General features: G+C 37.6%; 1 protein-coding gene across 1 annotated transcript in view; it reads right to left on the bottom strand.

Annotated features, from left to right (window-relative positions):
• MARCH10 (membrane associated ring-CH-type finger 10) overlaps positions 1–19,732 on the bottom strand; it is a 104,849-nt gene that overhangs the window by 32,691 nt on the left and 52,426 nt on the right. Inside the window, exons 6-8 of the mRNA XM_015831511.1 lie at positions 18,685–18,834; positions 15,795–17,169; positions 5,413–5,579 (exon numbers count right to left, since the gene is read on the bottom strand). Of these exons, the coding sequence (XP_015686997.1) occupies positions 5,413–5,579; positions 15,795–17,169; positions 18,685–18,834 (1,692 nt within the window). The remainder of the gene's footprint in view (positions 1–5,412; positions 5,580–15,794; positions 17,170–18,684; positions 18,835–19,732) is intronic.

Below are 19,732 nucleotides of genomic sequence, written 5' to 3'. Positions count from 1 at the left end.
AAAAAAGGGCGGGGAAGTTGCCGGTCATTCGTGCTTGCTGTTGGCATTTATTCTAAGGGAGAGACATCAGCTTGGGGTTTTTTTTTGTTTTTTTGTTTTAAATTCATCTCTCCGCCTACCCTTCAAAATCCCCCTCGCCTCTGGTAGAAGCGAAAGCGAAAGACAGTCTCCAATGTGTCAGAATAAGCTGGGGTTAAATCTGATAGAAGCTCTGGGGTGTCCCTTTTCTTGCGCCTTTTTAAAAAAGCCGACCATTTTTTTTAATTTGAGGCCGTCAACAGCCTTAGGCGAGATGAACTCGGCCGCGGTTAGAAGAGGCCTCTTATTCCTCTCTTTCATATTTTTTTTTCTCTCTCTTTTTTTTAAGGGGTGGGGTTGCAAAGAGGCCGATTAGCCCAGGCGGAAAAATGTGTGTGCTGAAAAATGCCAGCCGAACGCCGCCGCCGCTGCCGCCTGCACTGCTGTGGACTTACAATATCCGAGCAAAAGACTTTGCAAAAGACCACCCCGCCAAGGGGGAAAGGCGCGCAGTTGGGCACCGTCTGCCTTCGGCGTCTCTTTAAACGGTGCTCGGATATTGTAAGTCCATAAAGAACTGGGGAAATATATTGACTCGAGTATAAGCCGAGGGGGGCATTTTTCAGCCCCAAAAATGGGCTGAAAAACTCGGCTTATACTCGAGTATATACGGTATATATACAGTTCATATATGTGATACACAAGACACTACAATGGATAAACTACTTGCTATAAAAACCTGAACGCTTCCACCTATCCTTAATATATTCTTATATCTGTGAACTACGAGTAATATAGAGACAGAAAGAATTACATTATTAGTAAATATTATCCAAAAAGACACAGTAAGTATTTCTGCTTCTTTCAGAAATACTTGTTTTTTCCATTCTCTTAGTAGCCATGGATTATAGATTTTATTTATTTATATACACATATCCTTCTATAACATATATTCAGGGCTTTTCAACCTTTTCACAGATTGTACCACTTTTAGGATATGACAATATTTGAGTACCACCAGTGCTTAGCAAGATGTCAAAAACTTGATGACTAAAAAAAGGGGGGGATTTTGGTTTTACTGATTAGATTCATTTGTTTTATAGAAATGGCTACTTTATAATATTATGAAAAGTAAAAAGTTGAGGTTCAATGTTAATGCTTCCTTCTACTGCAACAGAGGAAGTCTGCTTTTTTTCCCTTTTCCCCCTCACTTTTTTCCCTTTTTCCTCCCCACTGTATCCTACTATTTGCTTTTGTATTTTTGCAATTTATTCTATAATCTAATAAAATGTTACAAACTGTAGAAAAAAGTTAAAAAGTACCGGTTTTAATTTCTTTGCTAGCTGTTCCTTTGCCGAATCACTTTCCCTTTGCGCTGACAAATATATGATGAATTTATCTATGTTTATTAATATGCACCACTACCAGCTAGCTCAGTGGTCTTCAAACTTAGCACTTTTAAGACTTGTGGACTTCAACTCCCAGAATTCCTCAGCCATCATAGCTGGTTGCGGAATTCTGGGAGTTAAAGTCCACAGGTCTTAAAATTGCTAAGTTTGTAAACCCCTGAGCTAGATGGTCAGCCCTTCTTCCTCTCTCCCTTTCCTCTTCTTCCTCCCAGCCTTCTGAGGTCTCCTTCCACAGTGTAGTAAGAATGCACCCCCCCAGTCCCTTCCCTGCACCCTTAAAGATACAGGAATCAAGCGCAAAGCAAGAAAGGCTCACAAAAGCCTCCCAGAATAAAGAAACCCTAAACTCTGGGGGGGGGGGGGTTCTTTAAGCTGCCTCAGATGTGTCTCAGTTTTAAACAATGTAGCCACCTGAGCCTAAAAGGCTCGGCAATTACAAAAAGCGATAACCTTAAATAAAGCCTGTTTACCTACAAAGAAAACTTGCTAAAAGCCATAAACAGACTCAAGGTAAGGGGGTAAAACTAATTACATTTGTTTAAAGGAATTAAACTTACAGAAGCCAACACTTTGGATTCATTGCTAGCCTTTGTGAAACAGACTAAAATATTCCACTAACCAAAGCACACAAACGACCCTCTGAATTACAAAATGCTGTAAAAACTGTATTAAAATCTTTATGGTAATCCATTCAAGCTGCCAGCTGATCAGGAACCCACTGGCTTTCAAAATAAACCCACCTCCTTTCTGACATGCTCATCTCCTGGCTTTTCATTTCATCAGCGTTGATTGCATTCTCCTGGCTGGAGAAAACGAACCAGGGGACTTTTTCTTCCAGCAACAACTGCTGCTTCTTCCCTGTCCCTGTTTCCTCCCTGTCTGCTGAGCTCTCCTTCCAAAGCTTCTTCTCCGTCCCCTTCTCTGTCCCTGTTGTCTTTTTCCCCCCTTTCCCACCAAAACCACTGCCTTTTATATCCTCTCTTTTCCTCCCCCCCACTTTTTCCCCACAGTTCACCTCCAGCTCTGTGCTGCTTCCGGAAGTGCCAATCAGCTGGAGCCAATTAGCTGGAGCCCTGCCTGTGCTTCTGGGGCTTCTGCCAAGCCTCTCCCTCAGGCTTGGGTCGCTTCAGCTCATTCCCCTCCCCCACTACACTTCTTTAGGACAGTTGTGTACTATCTGCCATGTGCCAAAGTACCACAGGTGTACACGTACCACCGGTTGAAAAGCCCTGTTCTAATTGGTGGGCCATCCATCCAACTATCCATTTTGGGTTTCTTTTCTTTACAGACAAATGTGTCCTTGTCATGTAGTAGACTTGTTGATGTCATAATGTCATATAAAGTTGTAGAACTTTACTAATACAGTAGAGAAGAAGTGATAAAGGGAGTTGAAGTTGTCGAATCCTTGGGCGAGAGTGACCACGTCATACTAAAATTCAATATAATGCAAACACAGGCAATAGAAAATAATCCAACCAGTATCTTAAACCAGGGCTTTTAAACCTTTTCACAGATTGTACTTTTAGGATATGGCAATATTCAAGTACCACCTAGCAAGGTGTCAAAAACTTGATGACCAAAAAAAAAAAGGAAAAGTGATAAAGTACAGGTAGTCCTTGTCTTACATCAGTTTGCTTGGTGACTGTTCAAAATTGCATTGAAAAAAGTGACTTATGACCATTTTGCACACTTATGACTGCTGCAGCATTCTCAGGGTCATGTGATCACCTTTTGCAACTTTTGACAAGCGAAGTCAATAGCTAGGGGGCAATGGCCAGCTCAATGTCGCTCAGGTCAAGGGGTGCCTGTAGGGGATGCGGGTGGGGCTTGGGGGGAATCCATGGGTCTCCGGTGGAGGGAGGTGGGTGCCAGAGCATGGTCCACCAGAGGAGCCTTGCTGTCCTTCTTGGGCCACGTGGGGGATTCCTGGACAGTGGAGTGAGCTGTCTGGAGCTCTGGGTAGTGGAGGGCAAGTGCCCAGCTGAGCCCTCGAGCTCCCGAGGCACCAGGACCCTGCAACCCAACCCACTCCAGCCCCACTTCCCCAAGGGAGTGCCTGGCTGTGCTTACCTCCTCGTCAAGGCTGTTGCTGCTGATGTGCCCGCTTTCCTTGGCCAGATTGCTCATTGTGGGTGCAGGAGGTTAAAGTGCTTGGGTCAGAGGGAAGTGCACTCCCTCTCCATGTGAGGAGACTCGCTTTATAACCACCTTAGCGATAGGATGGGAGACAATCTGTTCTGGATCCGGTGTCAGTTTTCGACGAAATGCTGGTGATGTCGTCGTGGTTTGACTTCTGGATGGTGGTTGCATTTCGTCGAAAACTGACACCGGACCCAGAACAACACAGTACGCCACCACCATTCACCCTCACCAGACCCAAACCCAAGCCCAAACCCATCCCTCAGACGAAATGCAAACACCATCCAGAAGCCAAACCACGATGACATCACCAGCTGCTGTTCCTCCCTCCGACCCCCACACAAAGCAAACGGACACACGCCATGAACACAGAGCTAGACCGCAAACTTGGAGCCAAACCAAAGCCCGGTATGCTACATCACAGCCTTCTGCTCTGGACATCACATCACAGAACTCAGGAGGTTACAATGCTAAAGCTCAGGATGTTACAACACAGCCAACCACCCAGGATGTTGCAACACAAAACTCAGGATATCACTACACTAGATCTCAGGATGTAATCACACAACCCATTACCCAGGTCGTTATAACACGAAAGACTAATGGGCACACAGCCAGCACCTCAACTACTCAGGATGTTACGAAACAGCCAAACAATCCACAAACAATGGCTCCCACACAGCCAACCAATCCACCTACAGCAACTAAGCCAGCACTCCACACATCCCCACCAGTATTTATAGAGAGACGGCAGCTCCGATCACACTTTGCTCGCACAGGCACGAAGCCGAAGACCCCAGCCTGAAGATGATGAGTGGGACCTCGTCGAAACATCACCAAGATACTCTCAATCTTACACGGGAAAAGACCCAAATACGCCAAGACCTGCATATATACATACATACATACATACATACATACATACATGTCTCTGTGTGTGTGTGTGTGTGTGTGTATATATATATATATATATATATATATATGAGAGTTAATTATGCTAAAAATCCGACTCTTGGGAATCATAGTAAATGAATAAAACCGAGCACCAAGAGAAGTAAAGTATAAAAGTTTAAAAATTTACTGAGCCGAGCTTTCGTCAGAACCCGTCTGACATCATCAGGGTGTTAAAACAGCAGTCTGGGAGAAACCCTTATAAAGTGTGTGTGTCAATTGCTTGCATCCGGCTTCTGCTACGCGTCTGGGTCCGATGACGCATAGCAGAAGCCGGATGCAAGCAATTGACACACACACTTTATAAGGGTTTCTCCCAGACTGCTGTTTTAACNTATATATATATATATATATATATATATATATATATATATATATATATTTGTTTTCTGAGGTTTTCGCGGGTGTTTGTATGTAGGTCTTTGGTCATTCGGGTTCTCTCCCGCGTAAAATTGGAAGTATCCTGGTATGTATGTATATGTCTCTGTGTGTGTGTGTGTGTGTGTATATATATATATATATATATATATATGGCTAGAAATAGAGCTGTGTGTGTGTGTGTGTGTGTGTGTGTGTATATATATATATATATATATATATATATATGTATGTATGTATGTATATATATCACATGTATATAATTTCCATCATATATATATAGGTTGTGTGTGTGTGCGCGTGTGTATGTATGTATGTATGTAATTAACACAAACAAAATAAAAACACAAAAATTAAAAAAAGATTGTTCCATTATTACAGATACAGGAAGGTGATTAGCAACATTATCTGCTTTTCTCTCTCTTAATGCCAGTGTGGTTGAGCTATTCAATAACACAATGAAACTTCCAAAATGTTTATGCTAATATTTGTTTATTATTTGAACCTGTAACCATACCTGATTTTATTTTAGCCTTTAACCATGACTTTAGACATTCCTGATGGACAAATCGAAGACTTCCTCCACATCCACAAGGTTCTAGCAGAGGATTGGTTACAGATCCTCCTGCAATTTGGCATATCCGACATTGATCTCCCTCCTCTTCAGGGTCTTCTGCCAGGAGACTGGGAATACAAGAAATTTTTCAATGTTGCAAAATTTGAATCCAAAGAGCTGGAAGAATGGCATTTAAAAGTCCATGCCTACAATAGGTTTAAGAATTATCAAAATTATGGAGCAGTGGGAAGAAACATTTTTTTACTTTTGAATTTTCTCTCTTACATGTTGAATATACTCAATTTAATTACAATACAAAATAATGTCTCTCTTTTTTTCAGGCTTCAGTCAAATTAGCAGACAACTTTGTTTCCCAAAAACTGGAAAACTAAACGGTCAGATATACCAAACTTAATTCTTACTAAACCAAATGTACAGGTATTGAATAGGGGGTACCTGGCTCAATAGCAGTAACTGTGAGAGGGATCTCGGAGTTCTAGTGGACAATCACTTAAATATGAGCCAGCAGTGTGCTGCAGCTGCCAAAACAGCCAATTGCAGTCCTAGGATGCATCAAGAGAGGGATAATATAAAGGTCACATGAAGTGCTAGTATCGCTGTATATTGCACTGATAAGATCACACTTGGAATACTGGAATACTGGTTACCACAATACAAAAAAGAAGTTAAGATGCTAGAAAGAATGCAGAGAAGAGCAACAAAGATGATTAGGGAGTTGGAGACTAAAACATATGATGAACAGTTGCAGGAACTGGTAAGTCTAGACCAGGGGTCGGCAACCTTAAACACTCAAAGAGCCACTTGGACCTGTTTCCCAGAGAAAAGAAAACACTGGGAGGGAAACACTGGGAGGGAGGGAGAAAGGGAGAGAGGGAGAGAGGGAGGGAGGGAGGGAGAGAGAGAGAGAGAGAGAGAGAGAGAGAGAGAGAGAGAGAGAGAGAGAGAGAGAGAGAGAGAGAGAAGGGAAGCGCAACTGCCTCTCTCTCTCTCTCTCTCTCTCTCTCTCTCTCTTTACAAATGGCAGAAGAGCCACGGGTTGCCGACCCATGGTCTAGACTAATGAAGAGAAGGACTAGAGATGATATGATAGCAGTCTTTCAATATTTGAGAGGCAGTTAAAGAGAAGAGGGGGGTCAAATTATTTTCCAGAACACCTGTATTCTCCAAATACAGACTCCAAAAAATGTAACATATGAAACTTATCAAGGAGAGATCCAACCTATACTTAAGGAGAAACTTCCTGTCAGTGAGAACAATTAATCAGTGGAACGGGTTGCCTCCAGAGGTTGTGGGTGCTCCATCACTAGAGGTTTTCAAGAAGCGATTGGATAGCCATTTGTCTGGAATAGTATAGAGTCTCCTACTTGAGCAGAGAATTGGATTAGAAGGTCCCTTCCAACTTATTTAGCATTCTGTAAGTTTTGTTTAATTATATTTAGAAATTAACTTACCAATAAAATATAATATTTGTAGGTCAGGATTGAAATAAGGGGTCCACCAAGGATCTCTCAGAAAGTAACTTTATTTTTATTCTACTTATTTTTGGAAAGCTATAACATTGGAGCCCCTGAAGAATCTAAAGTCCTGCTAGAGAGCAGCAGAATTTTTTCTCCTTTATTTCTTCATCAGAGAAAGAGAATATTTCATGCCAAAGGCTGATAAAAATTTCTCCCCAACTATTTCAATTTGATACCTGAAAGAAGTTTCAACAGTTTTCAAATTATCCAACGTTGGGCAACATTCAGAGAAAGATATGAAGGTATGGGCATCATACAGGTTAATAGACATATTGTGCTGTTAATGGGAATTCCTTCAGGCAAGTTGCATACTAAATTCTTTCCAGAAAAAGTAGAACTCTTTAGAAAGAGATCCATGAAGCACAGTCTACTCTTTAATAAATCAGGCTATCCTTTTTAAAAATAAGATTTACATACCTAAATATATAAATTATTTTATAATGATTTTTTTCTTAATGAAATTAGGACAGAATAGAGCTCTGAAAATAAATGTTTCAGTTTTTGTTATTTGGAAAATATATGGAATTCTAATTTAGTTGTTTATTTTTTAATTAATTCATAAGATTATCTCCTGCTTTTTTTAAATGTAAAACTTCTTTGGTTTCCTTTTAGTTCTGCTTCTTGCCTACAAAAGAACCCTTAGATTTTGTGAAAATATCAGTCATTTGGATTTACTAGACATGCTAATTGCTAAACGTTTTGATTAAAGATTGCATGTTCATAACAAATTAAAAAAGTGAAAGATCCATGTGAGGGACAAGTAACCTTCTACCTTACACACATGAGTTTGAAGTGCATATTAGAGAGGCAAACTAAATTGCCTGAGGATCCTGTAAGGGTAGGAGACAGATAACAAAAAACAAGTTGTAGTGTGAAAGGAAAGAATATATGGGTACAATAGCAGATACTATTCATTTTTAAAGTTTTTACTCTATATTTTTATTAGATTTATATTGCTGCTATAAAGGTCATGTTATAATTTATATTGCTTTTTAAGTCCTACTCATTATTTTCAGAAAGTATATAATCTTGTGGGCTTTGGAGTCCAGTGAGAACAGTACCTGTGCATGCCAATCAAGAATGCTTTGTTGCGACTTCTGGTTCCGGTTTGCAGCGTCACTAGTCGTATGGGGAGACTCGTCTCCTCGTCGGCTAGCTTTCCCTTCGTTGGCAGACCCTTATACGGGTCCAAAGTCGCCCTGGAGGGTGCGACTTCCATCGAGGAGGCCCCTGTCTGGCTGCAGAGGAGCGGCGGCTCCTCCAGCTGTCCGGACAATCTCCGAGGGCCGGCGAAGAAGATCGGCCAGTAAAATGGCCGATCGCTCTGCCGCTTCAGACAACATCTAAGCTGTGAGTGCCCCCGTGGTGAACCCGGGTGAGAATCTGCTTGCAACTCTCTCTTTTCTACTTTTCTTTTTGCTACCTGTAAGAGCTTTTGGAATTATTTCCCTGGCTTGAAAAGGCAGCTTCTATCTTTTTTGGGAAGAAAGGTGTTTTATAAATACAGAAAAAGACTTTATTTTATTTTATTTGTATGTATATCTTTCTCTTTGGATACAAAAGGAAAGAAGATGGAAAAGGTTTTCTTTCCTCTCTTTCTTCAAGAACTGCATTAGTTTTTTTTCTTATATATTATACTTCAAAAGATAGAAACAAGGAATTGATTTCTGGAAAAGATTTTCTTCAACTCACTGAGGGCATCTAGTGGTGAAAATTTAATACTATGGCTTTGGCTATTTTTTTTTTTTTTAAAGGGACTCTGAACTTTAAAATACCTTTGAGGAAAAGATAAGCTGTGCAGCTGTGAAAGCTGTGGGGGTGGATATTCTCTGCATTAGATACAGCCTCCACAAAAAGGGAAGAGAATTTTTGTTAAGCATTATATTAAAATGGAGAAAACTTTGTCACAAGAGAACTGTGCACTCATACTGGAAAAGATTTATGAGGCCACAGCAGAAATACATGCTACAATTAAAAACTGTACCTTAGAATTGAGATCTAGAGATTTTACCATATCTGTTCAAATGGATCTTCAGGCTACATCTGACTATGATATAAACCAAAATATACCAAAAGAGGAACCTACAGTGACAGAAGAGGAACTTATTTTACCTGACAACCCTTTCTTCAGCAACTTAAAGAATCAGAAGAAGCAAAGACCAAAACCCCAAACTACAAAGCAACGACGCTGCAAGGAGAAGAGGAAAAGATGTCTATTGCAGAGAAGGGATTTCTACTCTCCCAAAGATTACTACAAGCCACAAAAATGGATTCACTGGTTGAAAGGGAAGCGTTCCTATGGATGCCAGTGTGGCATAGAAAAAAAACTAGAATTAGACTGAAAAAGAAACTTAAAACTGTTTAATGGATTAAAAGGCAATCTTTGTTTTATGGTTTGTTTCAAGGATAATGAATTAGAGTCAGAAGTAAGAAAAATAAAATTACAGACATGTGCGTTTAAATTAGTTAGATGATTTTTTTTGTTGTATGGAAATCTGCTTGGTACAGAAATATGAAAGTCAAAATTGGACTGAAAAAAGAAACTTGGTTTTATGGACTGTACTAAAGATAAAAAAATATATAATTATACATTTATATATATATGTGTGTGTTTAAAGAGACTAGAAATGTATTTTTTGAAATAATAGATTGATTTTGAGGGAAATTATATATTGGAATTGGAAAAAAAAGGTTGAGTTTTTTAGATAGGAATGTGGAAATGCTTAAATTACTTAGGTGATCTTTGTTTATAATATGATTTGATAAGGTATGAGAATTAATTGGATGGAATTGGAAGTTTTTGTAATGAATTGAAACATTAAGGTTTAATACTGTTTTTTCTTTTCTTTTTTTTTTTAACTAAGTTACTTATTATTGGAAGAAGAAGCAAACGAGATTGGTGATAAAAAGAGGGAGGAGAGAGATTACGAACTTGAACATATCTGGAAGAGATAGTTGAACTCATAATTGGTTGATATAAAACAATATTTGATTATGATAATTGTAAATGGATAAAGTTTTAAAACAGGTTTAGTAGTAATAGAAATTCAAACTAGAAATGGAATATATTAAATTTACTATGTTATTTGAGGGAAATAGAGAGATGATGGTGAATGTATTAAGTTGAGCTGTTTATATGTTTTCACTTTGGAATGTTTGTTCACCCAAGCACCATGGTGTGTTATAAGTACTTTTTATTAAAATTAGAAAACCAATAAAATATATTTTTTTAAAAAAAAGAATGCTTTGTTGCAACTTTCTCCCAATGCTTACTTAAGAGAGCACTTTTTCTACAACAGCCCATCTACTTCAGATCATTATACCATTATACTATTAACAGCTAGATGTTTTTAAAAACTTTGTTAATACTATCAAAAGGTAATAGCTTTCATTATTGCTTCCTAGAAATTGGTATTCACTGCAATCTCTCAACCAACCAACCAACTAACCAAAAAAACAGCTTAGTCAGCTAAATTTCATATCTTGTCCCCACTGCTGCTTTGCCATTCTGCTTGAAGAAGAGCTTCTGGAATTCAAATTCTTGCACACTACTTCATAATCTGTCATTGATAAATTATTAACAGTTAAATACAGTATTCTCAAAAGCAGCATGACTGCATGATCACTTTTGGTGTGCAGACAAAAATCTGGCAATCCTTTGTCAATGAGAAACAATTATTACGAACTACAAAGGGACTATAAATATAAAAGACTTTAAAATTAAATTATTATAATACAGAACAAAAATGCTTGCAGAATTCCAGAATTGTTTATATTTTGTTATTTACATTCATCAGCCAGCTGGCTTAAAACCAGTTCATTCTAATTTAGAATAATTAGTTGCTCACACTTACAGATAGTATGTTGAGAATAGTTTTCAAAGAGCCTCTAATTTATGATTTGATTTTTCCCAGTTTGTTTTTGAAAACAGGTGTTAGGATTTCTAATGAAATTCACTTGGTTCAGCTCAGTCTTACTTTTAAAAATGGAAAGGTGCTAGAGGCAGACGATCACTTTAATGACAAAGACAAAGGCATCAATTCATACTGCATGAGAAAAGGCAATAGTAAATACTTTTGTATATTTACTAAGAAAACCATATGGATAGAATATATAAAATGCCTGATGATATAATGCCATATGATGGGTCCCTCAGGCTGGATGGCACTCAACCTGCCACTTAGGAACAGCTGAGGATCTTTCAGAGAACTAATGGTGCTTATGATGTAGTTAGATTAAACCTTTGGGACATCAAGTTTCCATTCAGGAAAAGAAAATATGTACCTGCAAAGACAGAACTACAGCAGGAATATGGAATCTAAAAAGCATTAAAATGGGAAAGCTTAACATGGTGAAAGATGAAATGAGTACAAATTGATATCTTGGGCATTAGTGAATCGAGATGGATTGGGATTGGACTCTTTCATTTAGGTTACACTGTTTATTACTCAGGTCATGAAAAACAAAGAAGTGTTGCTTTTATAATTAGGAAAGATATAGCAAGAGCAGTACTTGACTACAATGCAATCAATGACAGAATAATATTGATTAGACATTGTGACCAACCGTTCAGTCATTCAAGTTTATGCTCCAACCATCAATGCAGAAAAAGAAGAGGTTGATTAGTTTTATGAAATTCAGATTGAAATCAATAGACTACGCAAGCAAGGGGTGCCGCTTGTGATTGGAGACTGTAATGACAAAGTTGGAAACATGAAAGAGGAAAATGTAGTTGGATTGTATCACATAGCAAACCAAAATGAAGCAAGAGTCTGACTTATCAATTTTTGCTATAGCAACTATTTCTTCATAACTAACATTATCTTCAAACAATCAAAATAATACATCTATACATGGATAACACCTGATGGAGAAATATAAAGAAAATGGAGGAACTCAATTATAGTATCAAATATATGTGATCAGATGCTGACTGTGGAAGAGATCGTGAACTGCTTACATGAAATTTCAAGTTAAGTTAACTAAGAAGAAAGCCAGTCATTTTCCACAATTGAGCATTTACCCACCATTTTCAAGGAGACCATCAGAAACTGCTTTGAAGTCCCAAATTTCATTGACAAAGAACCAAAATAATTACAGAATTAATTTAAAGAAGTTGTTAAGGATGAACATAAAAAGGACTGCCAAAAATGAAAAAAAGAAAGCAAATTGGATGTCAGAACAAACTATGGAAATTGCCAAGAAGAGAAGAAAAGCCAAGGTCAAAAAAGACAAAAATCTTTCACACCGCTGTTAGAAGAGATAAGAAGTAGTATTACAACATGTGTAAAGACATTGATATGGAAAAACAAGGATAATCTTCCAAAAGATCTCTCAACTCAGAAGGAGTTCCAACTTTGAATTAGTATGCTAAAGAATGTCAATGGACAAATGGTAACCAATTCAAAGGAAATAAAACTAAGATGGAAGGAATATATTGAAACACTGTACATCAGTGTCAACATCCAAGGTACCTGAGAAGATATTCCTTACTTGCAAGAAAATCTCTAATACTAGAAGATGAAGTTACATCAGCATTCCAAGCTTTATCAAGTTGAAAGCTCCAGGAATTACGAGAATACCCCCCAAAAATATGGTAAGCCACAGAAAAAGAATCATAATAGATCCGAGAACAACACAGTGGCCAACAAATTGGAAGAGGTGCTACACCCCAGTTCTAAAAGAAAGGAAAGTTAAGAGAGTGTGTCAACTATTCTATAAAATCCTTAATTTTCCATGCTTACAAAATAATGCTTAGGATCATCCAATGCAAATTAGAATCTATATGGAAAAGAGATGCCAGATGTTCAAGCTGGCTTTACAAAAAATTGAAGAACAAGAGATGTTATTGCTGATGCATGCTGAATAATTGAGAAAGCCAAAGAATACCAAAAGAAATTATTAAACACTTCAATGACTATACAAAGGCCTTTGATTCTGTTGATCATGTCAAACTGTGAAAGGTACTCACAAAAATTGCCAACCCAGAACATCTCATTATCCTAATGAGAAATTTATATATAGGCCAGGAAGCCATAGTATGGTGTAAAAAAACTAGCTCCAGGTTGGGAAAGAAGTGTCACTGGGCTATTTTCTATCCTTTTATTTATTCAACCTATATGCCAAATGTATATTAAAACAAACTGGATTGGAAGAAAGAGTATGGTTTTAAATTGGAAGAATCAATAACTTGCACTATGCTGATGACACTACCTTGATAGCTGAAAATGCAAAAGATCTGGATGGTCTAATAATAAACATTAAGGAACAAAATGAAAAAATTAAATATTAAGATCCAAACTGAAGACAGATAGAATGATCAGTCTTAACTTAAATGAAGATATTGAAATGGTGGCTAGTTTCTGCCATTTAGGATCAATCATCAACAGATGTTAAGCTAAGCCCAAAGACAACACATGAGATTCAATTGAGCAATTCTTTATTTGCTTACACCTAACAAACAGAATCTTACCAAACTAAAGCTATAACCTTCTACTAATAGATCAGACTGGGCATTTTACAGCTTATGAGCCACATCTGGCCCATAAGCTGTCCTTGTCTGGCCCACAGCATTGGTGGGGTGTGTGTGACATCATTGCTGGTGGGAGGCATGGTGGTAGCAGGGATGTGGGGGTGCCAGCAGCCCTCCACAAGAGTTTCTCATGTGGCCCCTTGGGAAAATTAATTGCTTATCCCTGTAATAGATGTACCCTGGGAGATTCTAGAGTGTGGTTATCCTGAACCTTTTCCTCCTTCCTCTACTCGATTCAAGACTGCATAGTCTCTTGCCTTGGCCCCCTGTCTAGAATATGCTGCCTCCTCCCTCGGAATCCACAGTGCTACTGCCAATAGTTCCTCCCACCCACCCACACTCCTTTAGCTGCATATTCCATCACAATAGTGAAAAACAAGCAGTCAAAAAAATTCGCCATACACTAGCACACAGGTCGGCAACCTGCGGCTCCGGAGCCACATGCAGCTCTTTGAGCCTTCCCCTATGGCTCCCAGCCTCCTCTGCCATTTGCAGAGAGAGACAGAGACAGAGAGAGGCACTTGCGCTTCCCTGCTTCTCTCTCTGTCTCTGTTTGTTTGTGTGTGTGTGTGTGTGTGTGTGTGTGTGTGTGTGTGTGTGTGTAAAAGAGAGTGGACTCACGGTGTTCTCCGACAAGCTGAAAAGCTTACTGGGCATGGCTCCTCCCTTTGCTGCACCTCTGCAGGAAGCAGGAAGCAGGAAGGGCAGAGAGAGCTAGCTAGCCCAGCTATGATGACTCGGGAATTCTGGGAATTGAAGTCCATGAGTCATAAAAGCCAAGGTTGCCTACCCCTGAGCTTGTTGGAGAACAGCTTAAAGCCAGCTTGCCAGGTGAGCAGAAGATCGGAGAGAGGGAGAAAGAGGGGGGAGAAAAAGAGAGAGAGAAAGAGAGAGGGAGGGAGAGAGAGAGAGGAAAGAGAGAGAGAAAGAAAAAGTGGGGGAAGACGACTGGCAGACCAAGGGCAGAAAGAGAGAGAGGGAGGGAGAGAGAGACAGAGAGAGAGACCCTTTTGACATCTAAAATGAAGATAACACTGCATCATATATCTTTTTATCTTTATGATATATATATGTGTGTGTGTGTGTGTGTGTGTGTGTGTATGTGTGTATATATGTATGTATATGTATATATATATAAAGGTAAAAAAGGATATATGCAGTGTTATCTTCATTTTAGATATCAAAAGGGTTTTGTGGCTCCCAGTGTTTTGTTTTCGGTGGGAAACGGATCCAAGTGGCTCTTTGTGTTTTGGGTTGCCTACCCCTGCACTAGCCAATGGTAGACACTTGGAAATGTTATTGAAATACTCTGCTTTATCTAAATGTATAAAGATCAGAATTGTGCAAACCATGGTATTCACCATAGCACTGTACAAAAGTAAAAGTTGAACTTCGAAGAAGCAGGATACAAAGAGTATTGATGTCTTTGGACTGCGAATACCATGGACAGCCAAGACAGCAACAAAATGAATCATCAAACGTATCAGTCCAGTTTTCATGAGGCACAAATGCTCAGACTCACATTATCCTATTTTGGGTATATTATGCAATGATATAACTCTCTGAAGAACACTCTAATGTGGAGAAAGTTAGAACAAAAAAGTACAACCAGAAGCAAGGTGGATGGATTCAGTTACAATGCTCTCATCACTATTGTACCTTGTTAAAGTGGTGATGAGTGCTTTGTCAGAAGTTGTGAAAGATCAGATTAGAGATGGATTATGATGAAGAAAATTTACCCATGTTGAAGAGTTGAAAACAACTTGTTGACACAATCAGTGTTCTTATAAATAAAAACATTCTATGGATTACACAATTATTTTAAAGTCTCTGTATGAATGTGATTCAGTGAAACCTAAAGGGGGTAAAAAGGGAGAGTATCCATTATTTCCAAAACACTAGTAAATTGATGAATATGCTAGAATGATTATTCAAATAATGCACATTACACCATTTGAATCATTGCATCATTTGTGTAATAACACTCCTACCTAATGTTGTATATTACAAAAATAATATTTTGTTGTATGCAAATCTATTGCATCAAGGTCTGGAAAATCTAGAGTTTATTATATATGAATCTTTAGAAATGTTTCTCCCATTTCTCCACATTAGAGCTTACAGTTTAAACTCTGGAACTGAACAATAATTGTAGCATAAATGGCTTAAAATAGCTCTAGATCAAAGATAATAGATTCCTCTTGATACTTTAACTTAAAACCAAGCAAAATACATAAGTACCAATGTTCCCCCACCCACTATCTGTTACTCACCTCTCTTGCAACTTTTTTAACTTTTCAGGGTCTGTTTCAGCTTTATTAATATCTTTGGTAGTTACTGAATTACACATAGTAGTATTGCTTATATAGTTGCTTTGATTTCGCAAATCAGATACTGTCAGGAAAATTGGAACTTGGTCAGGTAAAGGACCAGTCATGTGAAGATGTGCTGTGAAATTTGTCCGAAAAAGAGATGGTGGAGAAGAATCTGTAGATGATGAGGAACTGTGTGAATTCAGAAAGTTGTCTTCATCATGAGAAGCAATGCTTGGAGATATGCTACTTAGACCATTGCTTATAGTGTCATCAAGCAGATTGCTATCATCAAAGTGGCTGACTGTGGGTGATGAAGATTGGCAACTTTCAGCACCTGAAAAGGAATCCCTGATTCTTATGGGAGATAGTTGTCTGCGAGCAGTTAGTCTTGGATTTCCATTCAGTTCTGTGATTTGCACAGAACTTGTAGCAACATCCACATTGCCTACCATGTCACTTCTATTTGCAGTTTGTACTAAGGTTCCCGGGATATTAAGTGTAGAATGCACAGAAGGCCTTTGCATTGTTGATCTAGCAGAAATAAAACCAGCATAACATCTTTGATTGCTCTCAAAACTCTGTCTTTCTCTGTCATAGACATTGCTCCCTTGCCAGTCTTCAGGAGAATTTAAGTTACCAGGAGCCTCAATAGTTGCTGCACTTTCTGGTCCGTTTTCAGCTTGTGGTCTTTTTGTATTAAAGTGCAAATGTTCACTTTCATTTTTATGAGCCTCTTCCAAAAGGTTTTCTTCAAGAGAATAAGATTTTTTTTGATCTCTTACTTTTCTTTGACCTACTGAATGTGAATCCACTATTACATCATGTTGTCGTAAAAATCTATGGGAAAGTTCAGCCCTATTTCCATCACTCCCAACTACAGTTTCACAATTATGTTGTTCCACTTGTGTTAAAGATATCGCACTACCTCTACTTTGATCAAGAAGAGGAGGTTTGTTAAGATCAACTGAAAGATCTTGTTCTAAGTTATCATTTTTAGTGTCATTTATTCCAACAGATGCTTCCACATTTGAGCATAGTGCTGTGTAAAAATCATCTTCTTTGGGCTTTATAAGGGTATTTCTAATGGGTGGAAGATTTGAATTACTTGATTCATTTGATATAGAAGAATTATTAGCAGTCTGAACAGAAGAATCCACTGAATTAGCCAAGGATTGCTGTACTACTGTAAGAATATTTCCTTTCTTAAGATCCTGGTCTAGATTTTTATTACTTATGTTTAACTTAGAGGACAGGAACATGTTCTTTTTTTCTTGAGGTTTTTTCTTTGTCTTCTGAATAGGACCATTTCTTTGTGCTGTGACATTTTGTGGTTCTGTATTGAAAAAAAAAATGGCTTTTATAATTTATTTGTCTATAGACATCTTCCTGAACACTTATTAAATATAATGATTCAACAATGATAGAAAAAGCATTCTATTTCTAAATAATAATAATAATAATAATAATAATAATAATAATAATAATAATAATAATAATAATAAATACTAAATTTTTAGATCCACAAATTATAGTAAAAAATGTAATTGTTGTTTCATGTTTGAGATATTTTGCCAAATGCAGTGAGAAAATAAGCATATCTGCACTTACTTATTTCATACATATACTGGCTTAACTCTAAGCTGGTTTAAGAAAATGCAGCCAGACTTTTGCTTTAGCAATAAGGTATTGCAAGGTATTCAGGGCAAACATTGGATATGTGCTGGGGCCTACCACTTTTCTGTTCCAGGAATGGCCAATTGCTTTCCTTCTGTGAATGGATCTTTTGAAAATATATATTTACATACTGCGTTTCTTATTCTGTATCTTGCACACACATACACAAACAATGCACACACACACACACACACACACACACACACATACATACACACACGTGTGAATACATAAAAGTAAAATTGGATAAAACAGATACATTTATATGACAAATACATATACAGGAAGAACAAGCAGTGTTAAAATAAAAAATGTTTTTTTCCACCCAGTACTTTAACCCTTAGCAGGTTTTACACTTCAAACATCACAGTAGATATTCTTTGTTTTGCATACAGAATGTTGCCAGTTTAAAATCTAACATAAATGTTTCTTTTTAAAAAACATTATTTTTTTCTCTTCCTGAGTCCTAGGAAGATTTTTCTCCTAATCTATTTTTATGTCTGAAATAAACCATTTTATCGTTTTTTTCAGTCAAGTGAGATAGTCCATTTGAAAACTGGTAAGTTTTTTTATATTAAGAAAACTTTTTATATTTAATTAAATTTAATTTATAGGAGAAATGATCGTACTATTAGATGAAGTATTTATATTTTTTCTAAATATGACAACAAAACAAAATAACTATGGAGGATTGCGTGTAAAATTACACATTTATAATTCTGCCAAATGATACATTGGTCACTGACCAAAATAAATAACTTCTAGTACTACTACAGTTCTGCCTCAAATCACCAAAGCAACACAGTTTTAAAATAGATATTCTTGCTATATCAGTGCCACAGGAAATGCCAGGGAAATGTGAAAAATCATAGACTATGATATATAATTCTACACTGCTATTTTTCTCTTTCTCTTTATAAGATATCCTTGCATACTGGGACTTTAATACATGGAACTGCTTCTGTCAGTGTTTCGTTAATCAGACACATGACAGCTTCATTTAGAAGCTTAAAGTAACTTTTAACTTTTAATTTGGTCATGTTTTCTCCTTTAGCTACAGTTAAGCTGACAATAGTCTATGTCCCCTCTCTCTCTGCCAAAGTAAGCAAGAAATCTATCTAAACAAAAATTCCATACATGTATAAAAAGCACAACTTGCAAAAGAATTTCTCACCAGATCCTCTAGTAATCTTTGCTACTCCTTGGAGCATTGGTGTTTTCCTTCCTTTTCCTTCTGCTTTTCTAATAGTTTCAGAGTCTGGATTTTCCAGCATATTTCTCTGGTTCATTTGTTGTCTTCTTGATAAAATTGACTTTGGGAAACCTATTAAGACATTGGTTTATTAAATCACTTGTTTTAGAAAGATTTAATATAGGGACAATCTTATATCAAAGTTTTATTAATTTAGAAATATATTATCCCTGCATTGGAACAATAAAAGTAGAAGCCTAAAGAGATTTCAATAATAAAGAATGCAAGATGCATTTGGAAAACACTGGGAAAGAAGAATATGCTTGATCTTCTTCCCCTGAGAAATATTTGGAGTTCATAGACAAAAACATACCAATTCTTTAGATCATCTTGTTATTAATCAGCCTTTTATGACATTTAAATTTGCAAGAAGAATTTGGATTGTACAAACAGCTGAATCACAATATAGTCAATTAAAAGATCTTTTATCAGGAATCCTAAATTATTAGTAATATTAGGTATATTCAATGGTGGGATTCAAATAATTTAACAACCGGTTCTCTGCCCTAATGATTTTAAGTATAAAAAACCAATATACTGAAAGTTAGTTTATTATTTGTATTTAATACTTAAATAAGAACAATAAAAGAGGTACACATAACTAGATTATGTTGCCGTGTTTTACCCAAAATAAGACTGGGTTTTATTTTATTTATTTTTTGACCAAAAGACCCATTAGATCTTATTTTGGGGGGATATCTTACATTACAGCAGGTGGCAAGCATGCGAGGACAGGGCAGGGCCTGCTTCAGCAGCAGCCCAAGGCCAAAGCGCCAGCAGAATGCCGGAGGGTCAGGGAGGGTCCTGAAGCAAGTCGGTGTCCTGTCTGCAGTGCCCATGCCAGTTGCCCCTTCCCTGCCAGAGCCAGAATGGCGCCAGTGTTTACCATAAATGCCAGTACGGGTAGATGCCAGCCTACCCTCTGGCAGGCCTGGGCAGTTGCTACAGAGCGATGCGCCCATTTCAGCAC

Source organism: Protobothrops mucrosquamatus, unplaced genomic scaffold (genome assembly GCF_001527695.2).
Source record: "Protobothrops mucrosquamatus isolate PMUCROS unplaced genomic scaffold, P.Mucros_1.0 scaffold_257, whole genome shotgun sequence".
Taxonomy (NCBI): Eukaryota; Metazoa; Chordata; class Lepidosauria; order Squamata; family Viperidae; genus Protobothrops; species Protobothrops mucrosquamatus.
Note: the sequence above shows the minus strand (reverse complement) of the source record. Positions and strands in the feature narration are given on the sequence as shown.